Genomic DNA, 25710 nt, shown 5'->3' on the forward strand with positions numbered 1-25710 from the left:
AGCCAACTCTAGATTTGATTTTAGATTGGAGATGTTTGATATGAGTCTGGAAGGAGAGTTTACAGTCTAGCCAGACACCTAGGTACTTATAGATGTCCACATATTCTAGGTCGGAACCATCCAGGGTGGTGATGCTAGTCGGGCATGCGGGTGCAGGCAGCGAACGGTTGAAAAGCATGCATTTGGTTTTACTAGCGTTTAAGAGCAGTTGGAGGCCACGGAAGGAGTGTTGTATGTCATTGAAGCTCGTTTGGAGGTTAGATAGCACAGTGTCCAAGGACGGGCCGGAAGTATACAGAATGGTGTCGTCTGCGTAGAGGTGGATCAGGGAATCTCCCGCAGCAAGAGCAACATCATTGATATATACAGAGAAAAGAGTCGGCCCGAGAATTGAACCCTATGGCACCCCCATAGAGACTGCCAGAGGACCAGACAGCATGCCCTCCGATTTGACACACTGAATTCTGTCTGCAAAGTAGTTGGTGAACCAGGCAAGGCAGTAATCAGAAAAACCGAGGCTACTGAGTCTGCCGATAAGAATATGGTGATTGACAGAGTCGAAAGCCTTGGCAAGGTTGATGAAGACGGCTGCACAGTACTGTCTTTTATCGATGGCGGTTATGATATCGTTTAGTACCTTGAGCGTGGCTGAGGTGTACCCGTGACCGGCTCGGAAACCAGATTGCACAGCGGAGAAGGTACGGTGGGATTTGAGATGGTCAGTGACCTGTTTGTTGACTTGGCTTTCGAAGACCTTAGATAGGCAGGGCAGGATGGATATAGGTCTGTAACAGTTTGGGTCCAGGGTGTCTCCCCCTTTGAAGAGGGATGACTGCGGCAGCTTTCCAATCGTTGGGGATCTCAGACGATATGAAAGAGAGGTTGAACAGGCTGGTAGTAGGGGTTGCGACAATGGCGGCGGATAGTTTCAGAAATAGAGGGTCCAGATTGTCAAGACGTGCTGATTTGTACGGGTCCAGGTTTTGCAGCTCTTTCAGAACATCTGCTATCTGGATTTGGGTAAAGGAGAACCTGGAGAGGCTTGGGCGAGTAGCTGCGGGGGGGGGGGGGGCTGTTGGCCGAGGTTGGAGTAGCCAGGAGGACGGCATGGCCAGCCGTTGAGAAATGCTTGTTGAAGTTTTCGATAATCATGGATTTATCATAATTAATCCGGTGTTTCTATGTCAAACTGTTTTGTTATATTTTAGTCCTCTGTGATGTATATGATGTGTAATATTGGGATGCAAACTCAAAATGTAATAGATTTTAACAGGTGTCTTTTTTAAGCCCATAGCCATGTGTGTGAGGTGTATACTTTTGTTTCAAAGTAGATTTGTTTAAGACTACCAAGAAACACTCTGTGTGACCCTTATTTAGCCCACTGCAGTAATATGTTATTAAGGGCTAGGGTTAGGGGATTGGGAAAGTAAGATTGTGAATGGGAATCAATTGTTTGTCCCCATAAGGATAATAAAATAAACTTGTGCGTGTGTGTGTGTTTAATGTATTCATCACAGCCACAATCACCCACCTATGTCATTTGACATTTCTTAGGAGAAGTTACATGGTAATAATATATTACCAGCATGTGAAATTGTGCTTTTGCTCTAGTGGCTTGGAAAGACAGACTCAATATATTGAAGGCTTCCAAGGGTCACTTGGAAGTTCAGAACATTGGTTCTGAGTATTGGTTTTTGTTGTGTATGATCTTGCACACGGACACTCCAGGGCCTCACCCACTCTCATACTGTCACTTTCTGTTCATCTCTGGCACTCAGTTCTCTGCTTGATGTATTTTTTTTTCATCTCACATACATCTCTCTCTCTCCCTCTCTCTCTCTCCCTCTCTCCCTCTCTCTCTCTCTCTCTCTCTCTCTCTCTCTCTCCCTCTCTCTCTAGCTCTCTTTCTTTCTCCTCTCTCTTTCTCTCTCTCTTTCTCTCTCAATTTCAATTCAATTATCTCACTCTCTCTCTTGCTCTCCCTCTCTCTTGCTCTCTCTCTCTCTTGCTGTCTCTCTTGCTCTCTCTCTCTCTCTCTCTCTCTCTCTCTAGCTCTCTTTCTTTCTCCTCTCTCTTTCTCTCTCTCTTTCTCTCTCAATTTCAATTCAATTATCTCACTCTCTCTCTTGCTCTCCCTCTCTCTTGCTCTCCCTCTCTCTTGCTCTCCCTCTCTCTTGCTCTCTCTCTCTCTTGCTGTCTCTCTTGCTCTCTCTCTCTTGCTCTCTCGCTCTCTCTCTTGCTCTCTTGCTCTCTTGCTCTCTCTTTCTTGCTCTCTCTCTCTCTCTCTCGCTCTCTCTCTCTTGCTCTCTCTTGCTCTCTCTCTTGCTCTCTCTCTTTCTTGCTCTCTCTCTCTTGCTCTCTCTCTCGCTCTCTCTTGCTCTCTCTCTTGCTCTCTCTCTCTTTCTCTCTCTCTCTCTCAATTTCAATTCAATTATCTCACTCTCTCTCTTGCTCTCTCTCTCTCTTGCTTTTTCTCTCTCTTGCTCTCCCTCTCTCTTGCTCTCCCTCTCTCTTGCTCTCTCTCTCTCTTGCTGTCTCTCTCTTGCTCTCTCGCTCTCTCTCTTGCTCTCTCGCTCTCTCTCTTGCTCTCTCGCTCTCTCTATTTCTCACTCGCTCACTCACTCAATTCAATTCGCTTTATTGTCATGATGTAACAATGTACATATTGCCAAAGCTTATTTTGGATATTTACAATATCAAAATAAATAAAAATGAGAATCAAAATTGTCAACGGGACAACAGTAACAACAATAACCAAGTGTCAAAATAACCATACATTCAACAATAACAATAAGTATACAGTAGAGGACATGTGCAGGTTGATTGGTCTGTCAGACACTGTCCCTCAACTTATGGCAGGCAGCAATGTAGTGCGCTGCCAACCCACTGCTCTCTGCGTCCTCCCCCAACAGGACGGGTAGCCTACTCTCATCAGAGAGGTCTTTGAAACCTTGAATAAGGGTTTCAAATTTGGGAAATGACACTCTATTTGGTTTAGATTTTTGACATTTTGTCAGGAAATGCAGCTCCGTCTCAGGTTCTGCTGTGGTGCAGTGGTTGCACAGCCTTTCCTCTACAGGGAGCCAGGTTTTCCGGTGTCTACCCTTCTCAATGGCAAGGCTGTACTCACTCACTCACACACACACACACACACACAGTGCGGTGATTATCTTAGGTCAGCTTGAAGTGTTCATTTAACTGGACAGGTAGTTAAGACTTCCCTGGCTGGCAGACAGAAGATTTCTGTAGTCCGAATCGGTGCTTGAGAGTTGTGCCTCAGCCAACACGCATCATTACAGGGGGATAACTGATGGACAGGAGAGTCGGCAAGGACATGTGCAGCAACTGTCACTGCCTTCTGAGAGAAGAAGTAGATCTCCTGGAGTATGGGATGATTGGAAGGCTTCGGGTGTATCATAGCATCCAGGCTTGCGGCTAGGAAAATACTTGTATATGTATAGATATGGAGAGAAACTTTCTGAGTAGGGAGGGTAACATAAAGTCATGCGGGGACACTTGTTAATATTTAGAGAATTGCCAGAGAAAACACTTAAGCACATTGAATCATTTTGAGAGTTTGGCTCGGGAGCTCTCGCTGGTGCCCTAGTTCTATGATAGAGAGTGTTTAGACTAAAAATAACCTTGTGACATTGTTCTTCGAGCATGCATATTATCTGTGAGGCTGATTCGAAAGCAAAGCATCAAACAGCAGGTGTTCCCTGTCTTTGAACAGAGCTAGATCTTGAGCTAGAGGAGGATGTAAAGAGGAGAACAGGAGGTGAAAGTACTGGATCAACTCTCAATCCCACACACACACTGTACGTCTAATGGTTTAGCAAAGCAAAGATTACCACCGCAAGAAACATAGCAAAGAACAGTGCAAACAAACACTAGCAAAAGGGGACCCTGAGTTTGGCAGTATTATTATTTTCCTTCTAGTTTATTGAATACTGTTAAAAAGAAGAAAAATAGATCCATATTTTTTGGGGAAAGCATCAAGATTCCCGGTGTGCTGGAGTTTTTCTTCTTTTTTAATAGTGTACCTAGTATCACATTAAGGTGTACGAGTTCACTCTTTCAAGTTGAGTGAACAAAGCCTTTAGCGTTCACTTCAATTTGCCCAGGCAGTGATTCCCTAAGACAGAAGGCGTTTGGATTTTTAAAGACGGAAGTCGTTTATAGCCTAATCTTGTTGTTGTCGTTACTGTTCTCCCTCTAGCTCCCCAAGACTCCTAATACCTTATCATTCAGCGTCCAAATCACTCAATCCAAATTTCAGAGGACAAGCTGATTGTTCATGTTGTTCAACCTCTACGGCGGCGGCAAACAAACAAGGCTACAAACCCTCCAATTACAAAAGAAAGGTAACAATTCCGTACCACTCCATTGTGAACAACAATCAAGGCCTGGGCTCTTCGTTTCCTCGCCTTTGTCCTTGGCTGGGAAGCAGCAGCTAAAGAGGAGAGAATATTTTTCACGTCAAACCCCGTCTGCCCATGATGTGTCCTTGGAAACTTTGGCCGTCACCCCCCCCCCCCCCCCCCAAAAAAAGAGAGAATAATAAATGGAAGAAAGAAAACATGGGTCGACTTTTAAACACCCTTCGAGATCTCCGGCTGCTGTGAGGAATAGGATTAGGCGGCGAGCTCTAGGAACGGTCGGCTGAAAGCTCTCTGTAAACTGCTCATAAACAGACCGTTGCTTCAGGCCAGCACTGCCACATAAACCCACGAGTAAATCCTTCCTTTGTGTCTCTGCTTACTGAGACAAAAAAACGGTGATGGAAATGCTAACCAAGATTATGTCCCAGTTTTCTAGATCGTCACATGTAGCCCTAATGTGTACAGTAACTTGACGATGTCTTTCATACCAATAGGTGTCCACTCGACGAGTTTTGATGATGTACTTTTGTGTTTTCTGCACCATGACTCTTTCTTTTTTTTTTTTAAAGGTACGGCTTCTTTTCTAGCTTCTGCCTATTCTGTCCCCTTCCAACCCTGAGCTTTATTGTTGTGGATCGATCAGAAAATGATGCAAGTCATTCCTGTCTCTCATTAAAACAAATAGTGACAGTATCACGCTCTCTAATGCGAGGCGAACCACCCCCCAAGACTTAATAGGGGCTTAAAGGGATGTTCATCCACGGTGAGCGATGTCATTACCATAGGTTTAGAATATGTGGGTTACTAACTTAATCTGGGTATGCATGGCCAATAGCCAGGGGAAATGCAGAGCGCCAAATTCAAATACATTTCTATAAAAATCTAACTTTCATTAAATTACACATGTAAGATATCAAATTAAAGCTACACTTGTTGTGAATCCAGCCAACATGTCAGATTTCAAAAAGTATTTTCGGTAAAAGCACAAGATGCTATTATCTGATGATAGCACAACAGTAAACAATGAGAGTAGCATATTTCAACTCTGCAGGCGCGACACAAAACGCAGAAATAAAATATAAATCATGCCTTACCTTTGACGAGCTTCTTTTGTTGGAACTCCTATATGTCACAAATGGTCAGTTTTTTTATTAATTCCGTCGATATATATCCAAAATTTCCATTTATTTGCCCCGTTTGATCCAGAAAAACACCGCTTCCAACTTACACAACGTCGCTACAAAATATCTCAAAAGTTACCTGTAAACTTTGCCAAAACATTTCAAACTACTTTTGTAATACAATTTTAGGTATTTCTAAACGCATATAATCAATCAAATTGAAGACGGGATGATCTGTGTTCAATACAGGAGCAAAACAAACTGACGCTACTTTTCTGGTTACGCGCCTCTATCAAAAGGTACACATGAAGTGACGTTCGTTCTGAGCTATGGTACTTCTTCATTACACAAAGGAAAAACCTCAACCAATTTCTACAAACTGGTGACATCCAGTGGAAGTGGTAGGAACTGCAGGAATTCCCCATGAAAACATATTGAAAATACAGTGACTTAAAAAAAGAAAAATCTGAATGGTTTGTCCTCGGGGTTTTGCCTGCTAAATAAGTTCTGTTATACTCACATACATGATTCAAACAGTTTTAGAAACTTCAGAGTGTTTTCTATCCAATACTAATAATAATATGCATATATTAGGATCTGGGACAGAGTAGGAGGCAGTTCAGTTTGGGCACGCTATTTATCCAAAAGTGAAAATGCTGCCCCCTACACCAAACAGGTTAAGCACACACTGTATCATACAGAACAAACCCAACGCAGCCAGATGCTGAGGAGGACATAGTGGTCATGACAGTACTGGAGAAAAGAACATCACAGTCACAGCATCTATTTTCCCTGCGGAGCACAATATTGTCCTCCAATAGTTGTTCTATGCTTAAACAATGGATGTCTTATGGCTAGTAATGGGATTGTCCACAGGCAGTGTTTTGGAGATTCTCTCTCCCCAACACAAATAAATGGAACGCCCCACTCTCTCCTCGCTCCCTTCTGCAGGATGCTTGCAATTTCCTCTTGCCCTTTATCTTATCGCTGTTGTGTCCTTTCTCAAAATATCCCCCCCCCCATTTCATCCCCCCTCGGTAGTCTCTACACCTCTGCCTCCTCTTTTCTTATTTTCTCTCCCCTCATGAGATGTAATTAAAGAGCACCAGTCTTCCCAGAAGGAGACACGGGCCTACCCCTCGGCCCCTACGTGTACCCCGGGAAGAGTAGCTGATGCTTTTGCAGTGGCTAATGGGGGATCCTAATAAATACCCCTTGACCTTGACCTTTTGCGCACAGCACACCCAGGTACCATTTAAACCAGAGGCGTTTATTGAAAAAACCCACAAGCACTTCAATCGTGGTAAAAGCAGCATGGAGCACGGAGAAGGCCACGCAGAAGCTCGATGGAAGCCGATCGATCCCTTCCATCTGATGGATAAGAATTTAGCTAGTCATGGTGAATTATTATGATGTGAGTAGGAGAAAAAAAACTATGAGACATAGAGTGGCCTAAGATTCTGAAGGCATCTTTAGAGAGTATAGATACAGTCACAGTGAATAAAACCATAGAGGAGTACAGACACACACTGGCGCCAAGTCGACCTTGAAACCCCTTCAGTCGTGGTCCTCCCTTTTCTGTTATCCGGAGGACATTTTTATTAAAGGCGTTGAACTGGGATTCACCCTAACATTATTGCCATTCTATCCACCACCCTCCCACGTGTACAGAGAGCACACAGTTCTTTCCCACTCTGCAATTATGTCCCAGAGTGCATCTGGTCTCAGGGGGAGTGTGCCAGTAGGGAGTGGTAAATGGTGGGAGGACCTTTTTCGTCAAGGTTAAATGAAGGGCTAGGCAAATGACTCCTCTACTCTGACAGTCAAATAATACATACAAGCAGAGTGAAGGGTCAACCCCACCCGTTCATCCCCGCTTACTTCCCCTCATCCCTCAGGCACTGTTATGGGTGACAAACAGTGTGGAAGATATAATCTACTATATATGTCCATAGCGACAAAGTCCCAGGTGACAAGTAACTTTCCCAACCCCCTTCCCCTGTCACTTCTCTCACCATGGAGACCCAGTCCCAACCCTCCTTTCAATCACACGGATCTGATGTTTAACCAATAAGGTTTCCATCGTTCTCTCCAGCAAGACACAAATCAACATAATTATAGGCTGTGAAGCATCTTTTTCATGCACTGTCTTGTGTGTGCTGGGGGATGGGCATACACATACAGAATCATTCAAATGAAACGTGATGCTTTTCCCACCGTTAAAACCTGTTAAGGATCGGACCCTTTTTTTCAATTTTCACCTAAAATTACAAAATGACCCAAATCTAACTGCCTGTAGCTCAGGACCTGAAGCAAGGATATGCATAATCTTGATACCATTTGAAAGGAAACACTTTGAAGTTTGTGGAAATGTGAAATGAATGTAGGAGAAAATAACACATTAGATCTGGTAAAAGATAATATAAAGAAATGCAAGAGAAGGGCCAATATATGACTTGGGAATCCAGGCGCAATTTAGATTGTGGCCAATAGATGGCAGCAGTGTATGTGCAACGTTTTAGACTGATCAAATGAACCATTGCATTTCTGTTCAAATATCAAGACTGCCCAAATGTGCCTAATTGGTTTATTAATACATTTTCAAGTTCATAATTGTGCAGTCTCCTCAAACAATAGCATGGTGTTATTTCACTGTAATAGCTACTGTAAATTGGACAGTGCAGAATTGAAGCTTTCTGCCCATATAGGATATGCCTATGTCCTGGGAAATGTTCTTGTTACTTACAACCTCATGCTAATCACATTAGCCTATGTTAGATCAACCATCTCGCGGGCGACACACCGATCCTGTAGAGGTTATTAAACAAACACCAGTTATGAGACGCAGTAGATATGTATAGCTCTCATTATTCTACCTACTGCATTTTCTAAAGGAACGCACAGTAGTTGTCTTCTTAGAGGCAGACATTCTACACAATGTTTTGAATGTTGTCTTTGCTAGGTCTCAGGGAATAGGAATACTTAGCTTGAGATTTCTATTCTAGCATATATGGAGAAGATTTTCCCCAAGAGACACATGTAAGAAGGGTTGTGTATGTATGATGAGCTTCTATTGGCTGTCATGGACAAAGTGTTCTTATTATATATGGTGCATTTGGAAAGTATTCAGACCCCAGTGAGCCAGCCTAGAGCTAGCAGAAAGAGCCAGTCAGTGAGGCAGCCTAGAGCTAGCAGAAAGAGCCATCCAGTGAGCCAGCCTAGAGCTAGCAGAAAGAGCAAGCCAGTGAGGCAGCCTAGAGCTAGCAGAAAGAGCCATCCAGTGAGCCAGCCTAGAGCTAGCAGAAAGAGCAAGCCAGTGAGGCAGCCTAGAGCTAGCAGAAAGAGCCAGCCAGTGAGTCAGCCTAGAGCTAGCAGAAAGAGCCAGCCAGTGAGGCAGCCTAGAGCTAGCAGAAAGAGCCAGCCAGTGAGGCAGCCCTAGAGCTAGCAGAAAGAGCCAGCCAGTGAGGCAGCCTAGAGCTAGCAGAAAGAGCCAGCCAGTGAGGCAGCCTAGAGCTAGCAGAAAGAGCCAGCCAGTGAGGCAGCCTAGAGCTAGCAGAAATAGGAATAGCGAATGAACCAAGTAAAAAAAAAATCCCAACATGAACTGCTTCACAGTAGATGTGTAAATCAGCCAAGTGTGTTAGCAGATTGCGCTAGCTCAGGTATTCCCAAACTGGGGTACGTGCAATGCCGTCAAGGGTACGCCAAATAAAAATGTGATTTGCATTTAAATATATATATAATAATTATTTATAAAAAATACTAATAAAAATGTCTTTGCCAAAAATGTAACTAAACCATCTAGTGTTCAGCGAAATAACAACACAATGTTAAATACAGGTAGCCTAGTCAAATAATTAATATCCAATCACATTAACTCTCTTGCAGGAATTGCACTAATGGTCCGTATGTAGCCAAACGTAGCTGCTGATCATTCCGTTTGCTCGAAAATTGATAAATGGTTAGAAAAAGTAAGGCCATATAGAGACATACCAGATTCACTGGTAGTACTGCTGCTACCAGCAGTACTACACCTGCACCTGTTGACAACACAAGTTGTTCTGCTACCAGGAGCACATCCAATGTTAGCATCAGTTATTCTACACTGACAGTTGTGAATCTGATGCAGCGGAAGAACTACTGGCCCCTTACCCAGGAAAGCACCGAACAACAGACCGTGACGTTGGATCGTCAAAGAGGCGCAAATATGATGAGAACTACCTTGATTTGGGGTTCACTTATATTGGGAGTAGTGCCTTTCCTCAACCACAGTGTGTTATATTTACAAAAGTATTATCTCACAACTCTATGAAACCTTCACTCTTGCACAGACATTTAAAAACAAAACATGCCAATTTGAAAAATAAGCCACAGGAGTTTTTTGAGCGAGAATTAAAACGACTTTTGAGTAGTAAGACATGTATAAAAGCAACAGATACCATTAATAAGAAGGGGCTAGAAGCATCTTATATGGTGAGCTACTGAGTGACTAGGACAGGCAAGCCCCATACTATTGTGGAGGACTTAATTATTCCTGCTGTTGCAGATATGGCTGAGACAATTATGGGGGAAAAGGCAAAAAAACTATACAGACAATTCTTTCATCAAACAACAATGACCCATCAGTGACATGGCAGGAGATGTTTTGAAACAATTACTGCTTCGCATACAAGCCAATTAATTTTATGCGTTACAGCTGGATGAGTCAACAGATGTGGCGGGCCTGGCACAGCTCCTGGTATATGTCCGGTTAATTTATGGGGGGTCAAATAAGGAAGACATCCTCTTCTGGAAACCAGGACAACAGGAGAGGATATTTTTAAAGTACTGGACAGCTTTGTGACATCAAATGGTCAAGATGTGTGTCTGTACTGATGGCGCAAATGTCATGACAGGGAGACATAGTGGAGTGGTAATGCTCATGCAAGCAGTTGCTCCCGACGCCACTTGGGTTCATTGCAGCATCCACCGAGAGGCTCTTGCTGCCAAGGGAATGCCTGACAGCTTGAAAGATGTTTTCGACACTACAGTGAAAATGGTTAACTTTGTTAAAGCAAGACCCCTGAACTCTCGTGTATTTTCTGCACTATTCAATGATATGGGCATCAACCATGATATGTGCATCAACCATGCTTTTACAACATACAAAAGTGCGCTGGTTATCAAGGGGCAAAGTATTGACACATTTTTTTAAAGTTCTCTTTACTGACCATCATTTTCACATGTTGAGGCTATGATTGAGAAGTTGGAGCTCTTCTCTGTCTGCATTACCAAGGACAACACACAGGTCTTTCCATCATTGTATGATTTTTTTGTGTGCAAATGAACTCAAGCTTACGGACAATGTCAAATGTGACATAGAGAAGCACCTGAGTGAGTTGGGTGCGCAATTACGCAGGTACAGTACTTTCCCGAAACGCATGACGCAAACAACTGGATTCGTTATCCCTTTCATGCCACTTACTGATATCTGAACAAGAGAGCCTCATCGAAATTGCAACAAGCGGTTCTGTGAAAATTGAATTTATGCCAGATTTCTGGATTGGGCTTTTCTCAGAGTATCCTGCCTTGGCAAATCGAGCTGTTAAGACACTGATGCCCTTTGCAACCACGTACCTACTGTATGTGAGAGTTGATTCTCGTCCCTCACTAGCATGAAAACTAAGTACAGGCACAGACTGTGTGTGGAAAAAGACTGAGACTCCAATACAACCCAACATTGAGTTATGTGCATCATTCAAGCACACCCTTCTCATTAACCTGTGGTTATTCACCATTTTTGATGAAAAAATAAGGTTTTATATGTAAGATGGTTAAATACAGAGCAAAATTATTGATTATAATTATATTATTTTTGTGCCCTGGTCCTATAAGAGCTCTTTGTTACTTCCCACAAGCCGGGTTGTGACAAAGATTCACACTCATTCTTATGTTTAATAAATGTTTTGTATTGTGTGTGTGTGTGGCTGTCTTACAATGATGGCAAAAAACAACATTTGAGAGTGCGCTGACCCTGGTGCTAGAGGGGGTACGCAGCTGAAGGTTGAATGTTTGAAGGGGTACAGGACTATAAAACATTTAGGAACCACTGCGCTAGCTGATTGAGATTGCAGGGAGTATGTTGCGTCACTTCAAGGCTTGACAGCGATCCAGTGGAAGCTCGTCTTCAGCTGACGATGCTAGCCATGGTCTCGCTATGTTGCCAGTCTCTACTGAATATAAAATATATCTTCTAGCTCCACTGTGAGGACATACAGTAGTACAGTAGTACAGTAGTTGATAGGATGGACGGACGGACGGGGGATTCATTTCTATTAAACCCCACCAGCACAGACTACCCCACACCCCATCCTTTGATTAAAACAAACAACTAAAACCCCACTGTACTGAACATGAGAGCATCAACAAGCCCCTCGCCATAGGGATTACACAGTCAAGATAATGGAAAACTGGTAGCAAAATGTACGACGAAGCAGGGGGATTAAAAGGGATTGTACTGTACTCTATCGTAAGAGAGAAATAATCAGGGTCAAAGGGGTTGACTTACCCGGGCCTACAACTTTATATATTATTCTTATGTCTGTTATTCCCTTCCACGACTCATCCCGTCTACTGGCTCCGGACCCAGAGTTTATGTAAACCGGTCAGTCTTGTCCGAGTCGTCCGCGTCGTGCTGTACGGGTCGCGTCGAAGACACAGTGACCCAGATGATGACGTCCTCATGGCTATTTGAGTCGATGACATGGTCCGTGACATGGGCCGCGGGGTGTAGGTAATCGGCTTGGCACTTTAATCACCAGCCGTCACTCCCTCAAGCCTCTAAGCTCACGGTCGCATTAAGGAACAGCTTTTTTGGTTCTTTCTCTTTTTGTTCTATTTATATCCCATCCTTGGCTTACTCTAGGCCACTGAGTGTCCCCACAGCCATGCAGAGTGCAATGGAATACTCACAGAGTGTTTGTGTTTCCCCATCATGCATCCACAAATCAGTCTGTTCTTGCCTCTACTTAGTCTACTATATAATCCATTTATATCCACAACCATGGCATACTGTATATAGTATCTCTCCTTATTCTCGGTGTAGACCTACTTTCTATGTGGAGTTTTGACTGGAACACTTTGTATGTATGTATCCTTACTTAGTTTATGCTCTGTTCAATCCCCTGATGTACGATATAGGTTTTTGCCCATTGAAACAATACAATACAATGCAGCTCACAGTTCCTGTTCACAGCAAGCATTCATAGCATTTTCGAGCCTTCCCTACCCATTAACACAGCAGAAGTGTTTTTTTGTTACTGGGGTGACCACCACATAGTTTTAACAGATAAGGGCCCTCACTGACTAGCAAGCCTAGCACACATTCTCTCTCCTTGAACCAATTATAATCCTTCTTCTTCACACTCCACCACCAGTGTGCCTGTGTATACAGGTTATTCATTGGTCGACCTGCTCAGGTATCCAAGGGATCCATTGGTAATTGGGCGGTAAAGGTGTGACTCGGGGGCCCCAGACGGAGCATGATTAGAGAGTGGATACTGCATCGTGGTTTTGTCTCTCCGTCCCCCTGTGTGGAGAGGAAAGGGGGAATGAATAAATAAAAGGTGTGAAAGGAATGCTTTGTGTTGGTGTATCCTGCCGGAGGGGTCAGAGAAACTTTTCCAACCACTGTTACAGTCTGGGCCACACTTCAGAGAGAGGGGGGAAACAGGATAGCTGTGCCAGGAGCCCGTGGCATCCCTGAAACTACAAACAGAGAGAAGAGAGAACATAGAGAGAGAGAGAGCAATGTTGGAGTTTAAGAAATTAATTGAGTTCTCAGAGTGAGTAAAGGAGAGTTTGGAAAGGTGGAGGGACAAAGTTTTGTTCTGGTGTTTAAAGGTTGTTGGATGAGGATTTGAAGTTCAACAAGTGTTAGAAAGCGATGACAGCTTTTTGACCTTTGCAATTTGCTGTGAAATTACAGGTGACTGCATGAAATGAAAGGTGAGTGCACCTGCTGAGTTTTTAAATGAACCAATTATTGGTGGATTGTTAATTCATTGCTATGTACAAAGTGTGTAAATACTTTTCTCTCTTTACAAAATGTTTGGTTGTTTGGAAAATGCTCTATAACTTAATATTCTACAGATGTAAATGGTTTCCCACTGTAATATCCCATATCACAACATACAGTAACAATTAAAATCACACTAGATGATTATTTAATGGAATTTCCAAATCCACAGCCAGTCTATACTTTGGGGCAGTTTGTTTATAAAGTAAGATGGATCAACACACACACCCACACACACACACACACACACACACACACACACACACCTACCTCTCACGTACTCCACCCCCTCTGGGTAACCGCCTCGCCTACACTTGTGTGCACTAACGATGCTGAACGACTCTGCTTTCATTTCTCCAGAGGACGGGTCCTCTCCATCAGCAGGTTGGCCAGGTTATTCTAACCCATTTTAATTGGCCCAGGCAAACATTACTCAGGTGGCTGTGTGTGTGTCTGTCTCCACGTTTGTGTGTCGGTGTGCATCAGTGTGTGGCGTGCCTGCGCGTGTTTGTCTCTGTGTGTGTGTGTGTGTGTGTGTGTGTGTGTGTGTGTGTGTGTGTGTGTGTGTGTGTGTGTGTGTGTGTGTGTGTATAGCACAGCTGACAGGCCAGGCTGCTCTGTTTAATCTCCTGGGGAGATGGGGAGACCGGGGGAGATCTCTACTTCGGCTACACCTGCTTACAGCTGGAGCCGCAGCCTGCGGGCCTTAGAACCAATGCTAACTTCACTCTGCCCTCCGTACCTCCATCTGGAAACAGGAAGACCTGTCAATTAGTTTACCGAGTTGCAGACTCTGAGTGCCTCCAATTTGTGTTGTAGGCTCTTTCTGCTATAGCTATTTACTATTGGTATCAATGTCGTTGAATTGTTGGCACCATAGGCCCATCCTGGTCTGAAATAACTGACCAATCATGGCACATTTGTCACCTCCAATCAGATGTTGTGGGTTGACAGTTAATATAGCATCAGATATAATTTTCTACCCCACAGTGGCTGTGTGTCAATCCATCGTGGTGAGAGTGGGAGGGGGTGGATGGATGGACAGAGGCGTTCGATAGCACAGTATGCCGTCTGCAATCTCGTTGGAGATATTGTAACATCTGACAGGATGGGGGGGGGGGGGGGGGGGGCTGAGATACGCTGTGCTTGTCTCGCGGTCCCATAGTGGCAAATGAAATGATGCCAGTTTGACTGACTCATCTTGTATGTGCATGCTACACCATGATTGTAGCCTTTCTAATCATGTTTGGTTATTCTGTGTATCTGAATGTGTGTGTGGTGGGGGGGGGGGTTCTATGTGTGTGCCTGTGTGTGTGCATCTGTCTTCTGTGTGTGTTTTCAGGTGTGCAAAATAAAAATATAAATTGGAGGAGGATGTAAGTGAGAAAGGTGGCAGTCAGGAAACAGAGTTCTCTCTCTCTCTCTCTCTCTCTCTCTCTCTCTCTCTCTCTCTCTCTCTCTCTCTCTCTCTCTCTCTCTCTCTCTCTCTCAGGGTGGACAACTTGAGGAACTAGGCCTGTTAAGCTCATTGGCTGGGTCTTGTATTTTGGCTGCGGTGTCTGAAAAAATAACATCAAATAGACGAGGCCAATCCGTTACAGGGTTCAGTCTACTTTATGTCATTAGGGTTTGTCTAGTTGTTCGTCCCCCCCCAGGAACATTATGAAGACTAAATGAAGAGAGAGGGAATCACATGATTGGTTCTCTGTGTTGTGGTCTGAGTTCTGCTTCCTTGGTGGCCACTCTTGTGCTCAGATGATGATGAATAGGTACCCACTGTAACAACAGCCACCCAGGCAGACACTATGTTTGTTTAGGTGTGATATAGTGTAATGGATCTTGTCAGACCAGAGGTTTACTCTGTATTATGAGAGGTAATTCACTTCTGTAGATTGTCAACAGGTATCATTGCCTTGAAGCTTTCCGAAGTACATTCCCACTTATGACATTTTTCTATGCTGATAAATGGTTTGAATCAGCATCCTGCTGGACGTTAGAGCAGGTCACCAGCCATTGTGTGTCTTCTCTGTGTGGCCCTACACCGAGAGGCAGACACATACTGTCTCCCACTCTCTCCCTGCCTCGTCCTCTCCCAGCCCTCTGCTACAACCGGTTGGGACTCGACTGGACATCGGTGCTACATCACTGTCAGACACACACACACACACACACACACACACACACACACACACACACACACACACACAGAGACACACACACACACACACACACACACACACACAGAGACACACACACACACACACACACACACACACACACACACACACACATAGACACACATAGACACAAACACAGCTCCCCTCGGGCTGAGGATTAGATCATGTGCATCAGTAAACAGCTTCTATCACAGCAGCTTTGTCTCCATGGCAATCATGCAATCATGCAATCATGTTGTTATGTTTGATTCAAACAGAGGCTCTATTGCTGTTGCCTATATACTGCTGATCATCTCACAGTTTACTTACAGTGACCAGAGACTGTATGATGTTTACCATTAGGGAGGTTTGAGAGTTCATTGGATTCAGTGTGTCTAAGTGATCTAGGTTTGTGTGGGTTGAATGCTCTCTTGGGAAGGTTCCGTGAGATTGAAGTGGGTAGGAAACTATTTTGAAAGTACCAATATCCATTTCAAGTAATAGTGTGTTTTGTCAAAAGTAGCACTTTTTTTTTACATTGTCACCAATCTCTCTGACTTATTCCTAGTAGACTGAAACGAAGTGTGGTGAGCCAGACATTTCCCTTACAGCCTGTGGTTGTTTTGGCCACATTAGGTGGTTTCAGCAGTAGTTGGAATATGTTTCTCCTGAGAGGGCCAAACTCACTGGGCTCCAGACAGCTACTCTGACTGGGAACTGTAGACAAAAAACGAATTATTGTATTATTATATGAGCTGGTAAACCACCAAGAACACAAAGGTCTGACGATCCAGAATAATGTCACGCTTGCGACAGACACCACATGACATGAAAGGAAAGAAAACATTTTTGACAGAAATTCTTGAAAGACCAACTAAGGCTATTTATACATTGCAACAATTACCCCGTGACCTCAATCCTGAGAGGAAAAAGTATATTCGTGATTTAACTACCGTCAGCTCGAATATGTCAAATTAATTTTGGCCACTAGTCCCTATTTGATTTTAATTGACTCGACTGTCAGGTGTTTGTCTGAGGCTAAACTGTGACGTTGACGTTCCATACCGATAGTTACATTTAATAAAATACTGCTGAAAACTCCACTCTGATCGATAGCCTTGGTATTTCTTACATCCCTCCTCCTCACCTTTCTCTTTGCTGTTAAGATCCCCCCCCCCCCCCACCTCTCTCTCTCTTTCCTGGAACACATTCATAACACATTTTACCCTCCCTGGCTTTTCTCCAATATGCTCTTATCCTTCTCTTCTCAACTTCACCAACCCCCTTATCCTCAGTGCCGTTCCATGCTACACAGACACCTCTTAAGTACAATCAAACAAATTCCAATTCCTGAACACTGACATGTCACGGCTAAATCTGAACCCCAGATGCCACTCACTGGGACCTGAACGGTAAGCTACGAGGACACCTGCGTTGACGTCAACGAGGCTATGGTGAAAGCCACACTCGGTAATAAAAGAGTGGTGTAATTAATGTGATATTACCAGAGTCTCTATCTGTTAAAGTCATCTTGATATGTTACCGGGCTATTTCTCTCACGGTTTGTGGTGTACTTTTGAGAGCTCAATTGAACGAGACTGCAGAACAAATTAGCAGTGTAGATCATTTTTTTGGGGTCTCTGGTTCTTCTTCTGTCGTCAATGGTAACTACTGATGGTCCTCGCTGAATGGTGGCCAATGTTCCATACAGTATTTACAGTACTTATGGGTTCTCCAACAATGCCTTCAACGATGTCCCAGAGAGGGCTAATGAAGTTATAGCCTATTGAATGCAATTTCATCGTTGGCAATGCAGAGAGGTGATCAAATCATCCATTTTGTTTCTGTAACTTGACCGAACAGAACAGTCTATTTATTGATTGGCCCTATAGGGTAAGAGGTTGCTCAGAGGGAATGTTGTTCTCGCATGCTGTTGGTCTCAATGGTTAACACGATTTCAGTCTGATAGAATCTGTTGCCATGTGTGTCCGTGTGTGGTAGTGTGTGTGTCTGTGGACGTGAGTGAGTGAGTGAGTGAGTTGATCGATTGATCATGTGTGTAGAGGCTCTCTAGTATAACCAACCTGACCCTGTTGCCTTGCCAGTGACAGCTTTGATAATTGAACATATGCACTTACTATGCACTCTGTACACACAATACACAGTAACACACATACAATCTCTCCCACTCATTTCCAACCTAGAATACATGCCGAGGGACACACACGCACATGCTTGTACACACACACATACACACATTATGGAAAACACGCATACACACACAAATACACACACTTTCTCGCTCGCTCTCACTCACTCACTCACTCACTCACTCACTCACTCACTCACTCACACACAAAATCAATGATATGAATGACTACTGTGATGAGCTCCTGTACAGGAGCTCCTGAGTTGCTAGGGGGAAGGAATTGGATCCAAATAATATTTGCTTAAATGAATGTTCAAGTAATTACAGTTGCATAGCAATTGCAATGTTTACTCTTTTGTTTTCATATCAATTTGGAATATGGGAGTACATCAAACCAGTTTATTACAGGATCAGTTTATTACAGCATTTCAAATGGTTATCTTCTAATTAATTGGTATGAATTTAAACACATTATATGTGATTACGTTTCAGTTTGGCGAACAACTGTTATTACAAAATCATTTCTACTGTCTCGTTTGTGTCTCCAGGCACTCACGTGTGGCAAACACAACACCGAGAATCTATAGATGGATGGATGGTGTTGTTTTTGTGCTTGACTGTCACAAGGTTAGATTATAGGTACCTCGCTTAAGCTTTGATGTTTAATGGTCGGTACTACCTGAATGTGATGAACAAAGCCACTCCCGTTTGTAAAATGGATTGATAAATACCCCAGTAACCCTACCTGCACCAAGTGCTCATACCCCCACCAAGGCAACTTGGGGTAGGACCCTTCCAGGTGAAGGGCCTCTGAAATAATGAAGGTCTATGTTTGGGCCACGCCATGGAACCCTGGGAGTAATGTGTGATGGATTGATCTGTTACCGCTCTCATCTGAGTCCATCGATCATCTGTGCTTTGTTGCTGCTGTTTTCAATAGGAACTTTCCACACCCCACTGCTCCCTGACGTTCGCCGTCGCCGGGATTGGCAATGAGGGGTATTAGCTATCCATTCTTTTTCTCTGTGTGCTCTGAAACATGATTTGTCATCAAATTGCAACAGTACAGTCAAGTGCTCACTAAGCATAGTGAGAGTCCTTCACAAACGGAAATGGAGAATATGCTTTTGAGAGTCTTCGTTTGCTGGCAATGGACTTAGCAACGAGATCTGCTTGAGACAGGAAAAAGTGAAAAGAAAGCTCTTTGTTTCACAGAGCTTTCACAGTGTCTGCAAGATGTCAGTGACATACATTACCTTCATAGCGTATGTGCAACTACTGAACAAAAATATAAGAGATACAGTATATAAGGAAATCAGTCAATTTAAATAAATTCATTAGGCCCTAATCTATGGATTTCCCAATACTGGGCAGTGTCTCTAGCTGGAGGGTAGCAATACCCAAGTTATGCATGCTCATCTCAACTCTGAATTGGTCTAGCTATAGCTGGACAGTAGCAGTGCCCTCTCAGTGTCAATGTAAGGTGAATCCCTGTCAGGGTAAACCCCGCTGAGGTGGGCTGAGATGTGTGTTAGATGGGAGGAGGACCAGCTGCGTGGTTGGTGGATAGGGGTGTGTGGTAGATGGGAGGAGGACCAGCTGCGTGGTTGGTGGGTAGGGGTGTGTGGTAGATGGGAGGAGGATTAGCTCCGTGGTTGGTGGGTAGGGGTGTGTGGTAGATGGGAGATGACTAGCTGCGTGGCTGGTGGGTAAGGGTGTGTGGTAGATGGGAGGTGACTAGCTGCGTAGTTGGTGGGTATGGGTGTGTGGCTGATGGGAGGTGACTAGCTGCGTGGTTGGTGGGTAAGGGTGTGTGGTAGATGGGAGGTGACTAGCTGCGTGGTTGATGGGTAAGGGTGTGTGGCTGATGGGAGGGTGACTAGCTGCGTGGTTGGTGGGTAGGGGTGTGTGGTAGATGGGAGGTGACTAGCTGCGTGGTTGGTGGGTAAGGGTGTGTGGCTGATGGGAGGGGATTAGCTGCGTGGTTGGTGGGTAGGGGTGTGTGGTAGATGGGAGGTGACTAGCTGCGTGGTTGGTGGGTAAGGGTGTGTGGCTGATGGGAGGTGATTAGCTGCATGGTTGGTGGGTAGGGGTGTGTGGTAGATGGGAGGTGACTAGCTGCGTGGTTGGTGGGTAGGGATGCATGTATTAGATAGGAGGCAACTGGCCGTGGCAGGGGAGAGACAACACACTGAGAGCCCTGTCACTGAGCCCTGCAACCACTCATCAGACTTAAAGGTGTGGAGCAAAGTGGCTGTGTGAAGAATTATGACTGAGAAAAGCACTGCAGTCCTCCAAGGGATAAAATTGAGTAAATAGCCTGGTAACACTATCTATCTACTAACCGTGACCCTAGCTCTGACCCTAAACTTAACCCTAGCCATAACCTTACAAAGCAATTGCATAGCAACGTATAGTGTGTTGATAGTATGACCATCTGAAGACCATCTAGAGATGGAACATCTGGACTATCCATATAGTGGGACCAACAGCCCTAATACGGTTGAAGAAGTCAGAAGTTTACATACACCTTAGCCAAATACATTTAAACTCAGTTTTTCACAATTCCTGACATTTAATCCTAGTAAAAATTCCCTGTCTTAGGTCAGGTAGGATCACCACTTTATTTTAAGAATGTGAAATGTCAGAATAATAGTAGAGAGAATGATTTATTTCAGCTTTTCTTTCTTTCATCACATTCTAAGTGAGTCGGAAGTTTACATACAATCAATTAGTATTTGGTAGCATTGCCTTTAAATTGTTTAACTTGGGTCAAACGTTTCAGGTAGCCTTCCACAAGCTTCCCACAGTAAGTTGGGTGAATTATGGCCCATTCCTCCTGACAGAGCTGGTGTAACGGAGTCAGTTTTGTAAGCCTCCTTGCTCGCACACGCTTTTTCAGTTCTGCCCACAAATTTTCTATATGATTGAGGTCAGGGCTTTGTGATGGCCACTCCAATACCTTGACTTTGTTGTCCCTGCATTTTTCCACAAATTTGGAAGTATGCTTGGGGTCATTGTCCATTTGGAAGAAACATTTGCGACCAAGCTTTAACTTCCTGACTGATGCCTTCACATGTAGCTTCAATATATCCAATATATATATATATATATATATTCAATATATTTCCTGCCTCACGATGACATCTATTTTGTGAAGTGCACCAGACCCTCCTGCAGCAAAGCACACCCACAACATGAAGCTGCCACCCCCGTGCTTCACGGTTGGGATGGTGTTCTTCGGCTTGGTGTTCTTCGGCCTCCTGTAACGCGATTCGTCTTCCTCTGACGAGGAGTATGAAAGATCGGACCAATGTGCAGTATGGTAAGTACAAAATAGCAAAGTGAAAGACAGAAACGAAAAACTAAACAGTTCTGTATGGAGGAAACAAACACAGAAAACAATCACCCACAACTCAAGTGGGAAAAACAGGCTGCCTAAGTATGGTTCTCAATCAGAGACAACGATTGACAGCTGCCTCTGATTGAGAACCATACCAGGCCAAACACATAGAAAACCAAAACTAGAACAACACATAGAATGCCCACCACAACTCACGCCCCGACCAACATAAAATAGAAATAAAAACAAGGAACTAAGGTCAGGACATGACACCTCCCCCTTTTTCCTCTAAACATAACGATGGTCATTATGGCCAAACAGTTCCATTTGGCCAAACAGGATATTTCTCCAAAAAGTATGATCTTTGTCCTCATGTGCAGTTGCAAACCGTAGTCTGGCTTTTTTATGGCAGTTTTGGAGCAGTGGCTTCTTCTTTGCTGAGCGTTCCCAATGATGAACCAGACTTGTGTCTTGGCTGATTTCTTTGGATTTTTCTATGATGTCAGGCAAAGAGGCACTGAGTTTGAAGGTAGGCCTTGAAATACATCCACAGATACACCTCCAATTGACTCAAATTATGTAAATTTGCGTATCATAATCTTCTAAAGCCATGACATAATTTTCTCAAGCTATTTAAAGGGCACGGTCAACTTAGTGTATGCAAACTTCTGACCTACTGGAATTGTGATACAGAAAATTACAAGTGAAATAATCTGTCTGTAAACAATTGTTGGATAAATGACTTGTGTCATGCACGAGGTAGATGTCCTAACTGACTTGCCAAAACTATAGTTTGTTGACAAGAAATTTGTGAAGTGGTTGAAAAACTAGTTTTAATGACTCCAATCTAAGTGTGTGTAAACTTCCGACTTCAACTGTATATGACATAGGGCTGAGAGTGTGTAACTTGACTGTACTGTATCAGCCGGCGAGGCCATGGGCATATATGACGCCAATCACTCAGCCATGTCACCTACGAACCTTCATCCCTGCACCCTCCGGCCCTCTCCACTGACCTTATCAGCTGACCTCAGTTGGCAATGTGGTAGAGTGAAAGGTCAACAATGTGAGAGGCTTTCTGGGTAATCTGAAAAGCGCATACTGTAGGCTAATATTACATGCTATGATTATTTAGATTAGAAATACATCTGAGGCCAAATATACAGTGCCTTGCAAAAGTATTTATCCCCCTTGGCGTTTTTCCTATTTTGTTGCATTACAACCTGTAATTTAAATTGATTTTTATTTGGATTTCATGTAATGGACTTTCACAAAATAGTCAAAATTGGTGAAGTGAAATGTAAAAAAAAATATTGGTTAAAAAAACTTAAAAAATGTAAAAACAGAAAAGTGGTGCGTGCATATGTTTTCACCCCATTTGCTATGAAGTCCCTAAATAAGATCTGGTGCAACCAATTACCTTCAGAAGTCACATAATTAGTTAGCTTGCACACAGGTGGACTTTATTTAAGTGTCACATGATCTGTCACATGATCTCAGTATATATACACCTGTTCTGAAAGGCCCCAGAGTCTGCAACACCACTAAGCAAGGGGCAACACAAAGCAAGCAGCTTCCATGAAGACCAAGGATCTCTCTGAACAAGTCAGGGACAAAGATGTGGAGAAGTACAGATCAGGGTTGGGTTATAAAAAAAAATATCTGAAACTTTGAACATCCCACGGAGCACCATTAAATCCATTATTAAAAAATAGAAAGAATATGACGCCACAACAAACCTGCCAAGAGAGGGCCGCCCACCAGAACTCACGGACCAGGCATGGAGGGCATTAATCAGAGAGGCAACAACGAGACCAAAGATAATCCTGAAGGAGCTACAAAGTTCCACAATGGGATGATTGGAGTATCTGTCCATAGGACCACTTTAAGCCGTACACTCCACAGAGCTGGGCTTTACGGAAGAGTGGCCAGAAAAAAGCTATTGCTTAACGAAAAAAAATAAGAAAACACATTTGGTGTTCGCCAAAAGGCATTTGGAAGACTCCTCAAATATATGGAAGAAGGTACTCTGGTTAGATGAGACTAAAATTGAGCTTTTTGGCCATCAAGGAAAACACTATGTCTGGCGCAAACCCAACACCTCACATCACCCCTAGAAAACCATCCCCACAGTGAAGCATGGTGGTGGCAGCATCATGCTATGGGGATGTTTTTCACCGGCAGGGACTGGGAAACTGGTCAGAATTGAAGGAATGAAGGATGGTGCTAAATACAGGGAAATTCTTGAGGGAAACCTGTTAATCTTCCACCAGGAAATGACCCTGAGCATACTGCTAAAGCAACACTGGACTGGTTTAAGGGGAAAAATGTAAATGTCTTGGAATGGCCTAATCAAAGCCCAGACCTCAATCCAATTGAGAATCTGTAGTATGACTTAAAGATTGCTGTACATCTGTGGAACCCATCCAACTTGATGGTGCTGGATAAGTTTTGCTTTGAAGAATGGGCAAAAATCCTAGTGGCTCGATGTGCCAAGCTTATAGAGACATACCCCTTGAGACTTGCAGCTGTAATTGCTGCAAAAGATGGCTGTACAAAGTATTGACTTTGGGGGATGAATAGTTATGCATGCTCAAGCTGTCTGTTTTTTTGGTCTTATTTCTTGTTTGTATTTTGCATCTACAAAGTGGTAGGCATGTTGTGTAAATCAAATGATACAAACCTCCCAAAAATACATTTTAATTCCAGGTTGTAGAAAAGATTCCAAGGGGGGCGAATACTTTAGCAAGCCATTGTAATCGAGGGCAGAGGAAAGCTGAGTTGGGGTTTGCAGGGAGGAGGCTAGCGTGACGATAAGAGAGTTTGACGTCTGTCTCCGCCACCCAAACCACATCAGACAAGCCAAACCCTTGCCGTCTTAGCCGCCCCTGCATTGCACAGTCTGGCCAAATTCAAATGACTCCGGTTAGAGAAACTATCAGCTAGAATCGCTCCCCTTTTTGCCTCCAGTGTTCTGTTGCCTCTGCTTCATGAATATTTTGTCGCCTCAGGATACAATTTTTTCATTTGCATATCTGACGAGCGACACAATAGCTGCTTATAGGAATCGCGCCACTTTCATGTGCCAGGTTGCTGTGTTGCTGCGTTGTTGCGTCAGATAGACACAGTCTCTGTGTTGAGCTCTGTTTAGGGGTGAACATGAAGTTGCACATCATATTTTTAGCAGAATCGGTTACTGTACCTATAGTTCTGTTTTCAAGCCCTCCAGTGCATGTAATGGCTAGTCCTGCGCTATATGTTAGTTTCTACTGTTATCACTCCATTCTCAGGCTTTCAGTTGGTGTGTCTCTCCTGCAACTATTTTGCTCAATAACACAATAAGGACACATATTCCTCTGTTCACAGCTCTTTCCATTACAGCCAGCCACGAACCGCATATTTCTTCATATGAGAAGAAAAAGACCCTCCGATCTTGCTCTTAGGGGCTGTGGGATTGAATAAAAGCCTCTGAACATTGCTTATTACGGTTGTGAGGGGAATTTAATAACCTCAAATGAAGTGCATCTAAAACCAGCCATTGGAGCATAGGGATCACAGTTCCTCTACTGAATACAATTAGGAATGCAGCAGGCTAGACTGTTACTGTTCATCTTGGAGGTAAATGCTTTTCATCCAGCCTACACAATGTCATACCAGAATTCGAGATTCAAAATGCAGATGTGATAGCTGTAGTTGGTGCCACTGTGGTTTGGTATTTCAGGGCATTTCTTAACTTTACTTTGCAGTCTTGGTACTTCTGTCTGCTTTATGTCTCTGAGCCTCAACTCTAGTCATTCTAATTTCTCCCAGAACAAGAATGCTGTATGATGTCTGGCACTGCAAGTCCCTATACCCCATGGTTCTGACTGTTCTGTGTCCTGTGTGTTTTACAGGTGGTTTGAGGGGAGCCTCCATCGTGGATTCTCTGGACACGCTGTATATAATGGGATTAATGGACGAATACAATGACGCAAAGGAGTGGGTGGAGACCAGCCTTGACCTGAACTCGGTAAGATCAAATTCACTCATTTGATATTATCTCTGCCATTCAAGTTGGAGGACCAGTCGTCTACCACAAACACTCTCAGTAGGGGTCTTAGTGCTTCGAATGATTTTAAGCCATATATTTTCCCCTGATTGACCAAGTTTTCAATCCCTCGATTTTATTGGATAGTTACTCTGCCATTTATGTTGGAGTACCAATCAACTACCCCAACACTAGAAGTAGTCTGTCTGACTTGGCCCGTGTTAGGTTGACATACACTTGATAAAGTTCTCACCAGTGGTCTTACTGTGCCAGGTTGATTTTAAGTCGATTGTCCCCCGACGGACCCAAAGTCCTGTCCAGGGAGTGGGTCAGTTTGCCAGAGCTATAAAGGACATTCCAGATGGAATAAAGGATGTCTTGTGTGGCCAACCCTGAACAACTGATCCATTCTAACCACGCTTTCTTACTGTGCCATGGGATTATTTGAACTCTCCCAGAACTCTGTGTGCTGTGGG

The 25710-nt window shown here is 43.7% G+C and overlaps 1 protein-coding gene across 2 annotated transcripts in view; it reads left to right on the plus strand.

The window, feature by feature from the left end:
- LOC109909789 (mannosyl-oligosaccharide 1,2-alpha-mannosidase IA-like) overlaps positions 1-25710 on the plus strand; it is a 199021-nt gene that overhangs the window by 99779 nt on the left and 73532 nt on the right. For both annotated transcript variants that reach the window (XM_020508814.2, XM_020508824.2), the window contains exon 3: positions 25101-25216. In XM_020508814.2, coding sequence (XP_020364403.1) covers positions 25101-25216 — 116 coding nt within the window. The remainder of the gene's footprint in view (positions 1-25100; positions 25217-25710) is intronic.

Source organism: Oncorhynchus kisutch, linkage group LG2 (genome assembly GCF_002021735.2).
Source record: "Oncorhynchus kisutch isolate 150728-3 linkage group LG2, Okis_V2, whole genome shotgun sequence".
NCBI classification, from domain to species: Eukaryota; Metazoa; Chordata; class Actinopteri; order Salmoniformes; family Salmonidae; genus Oncorhynchus; species Oncorhynchus kisutch.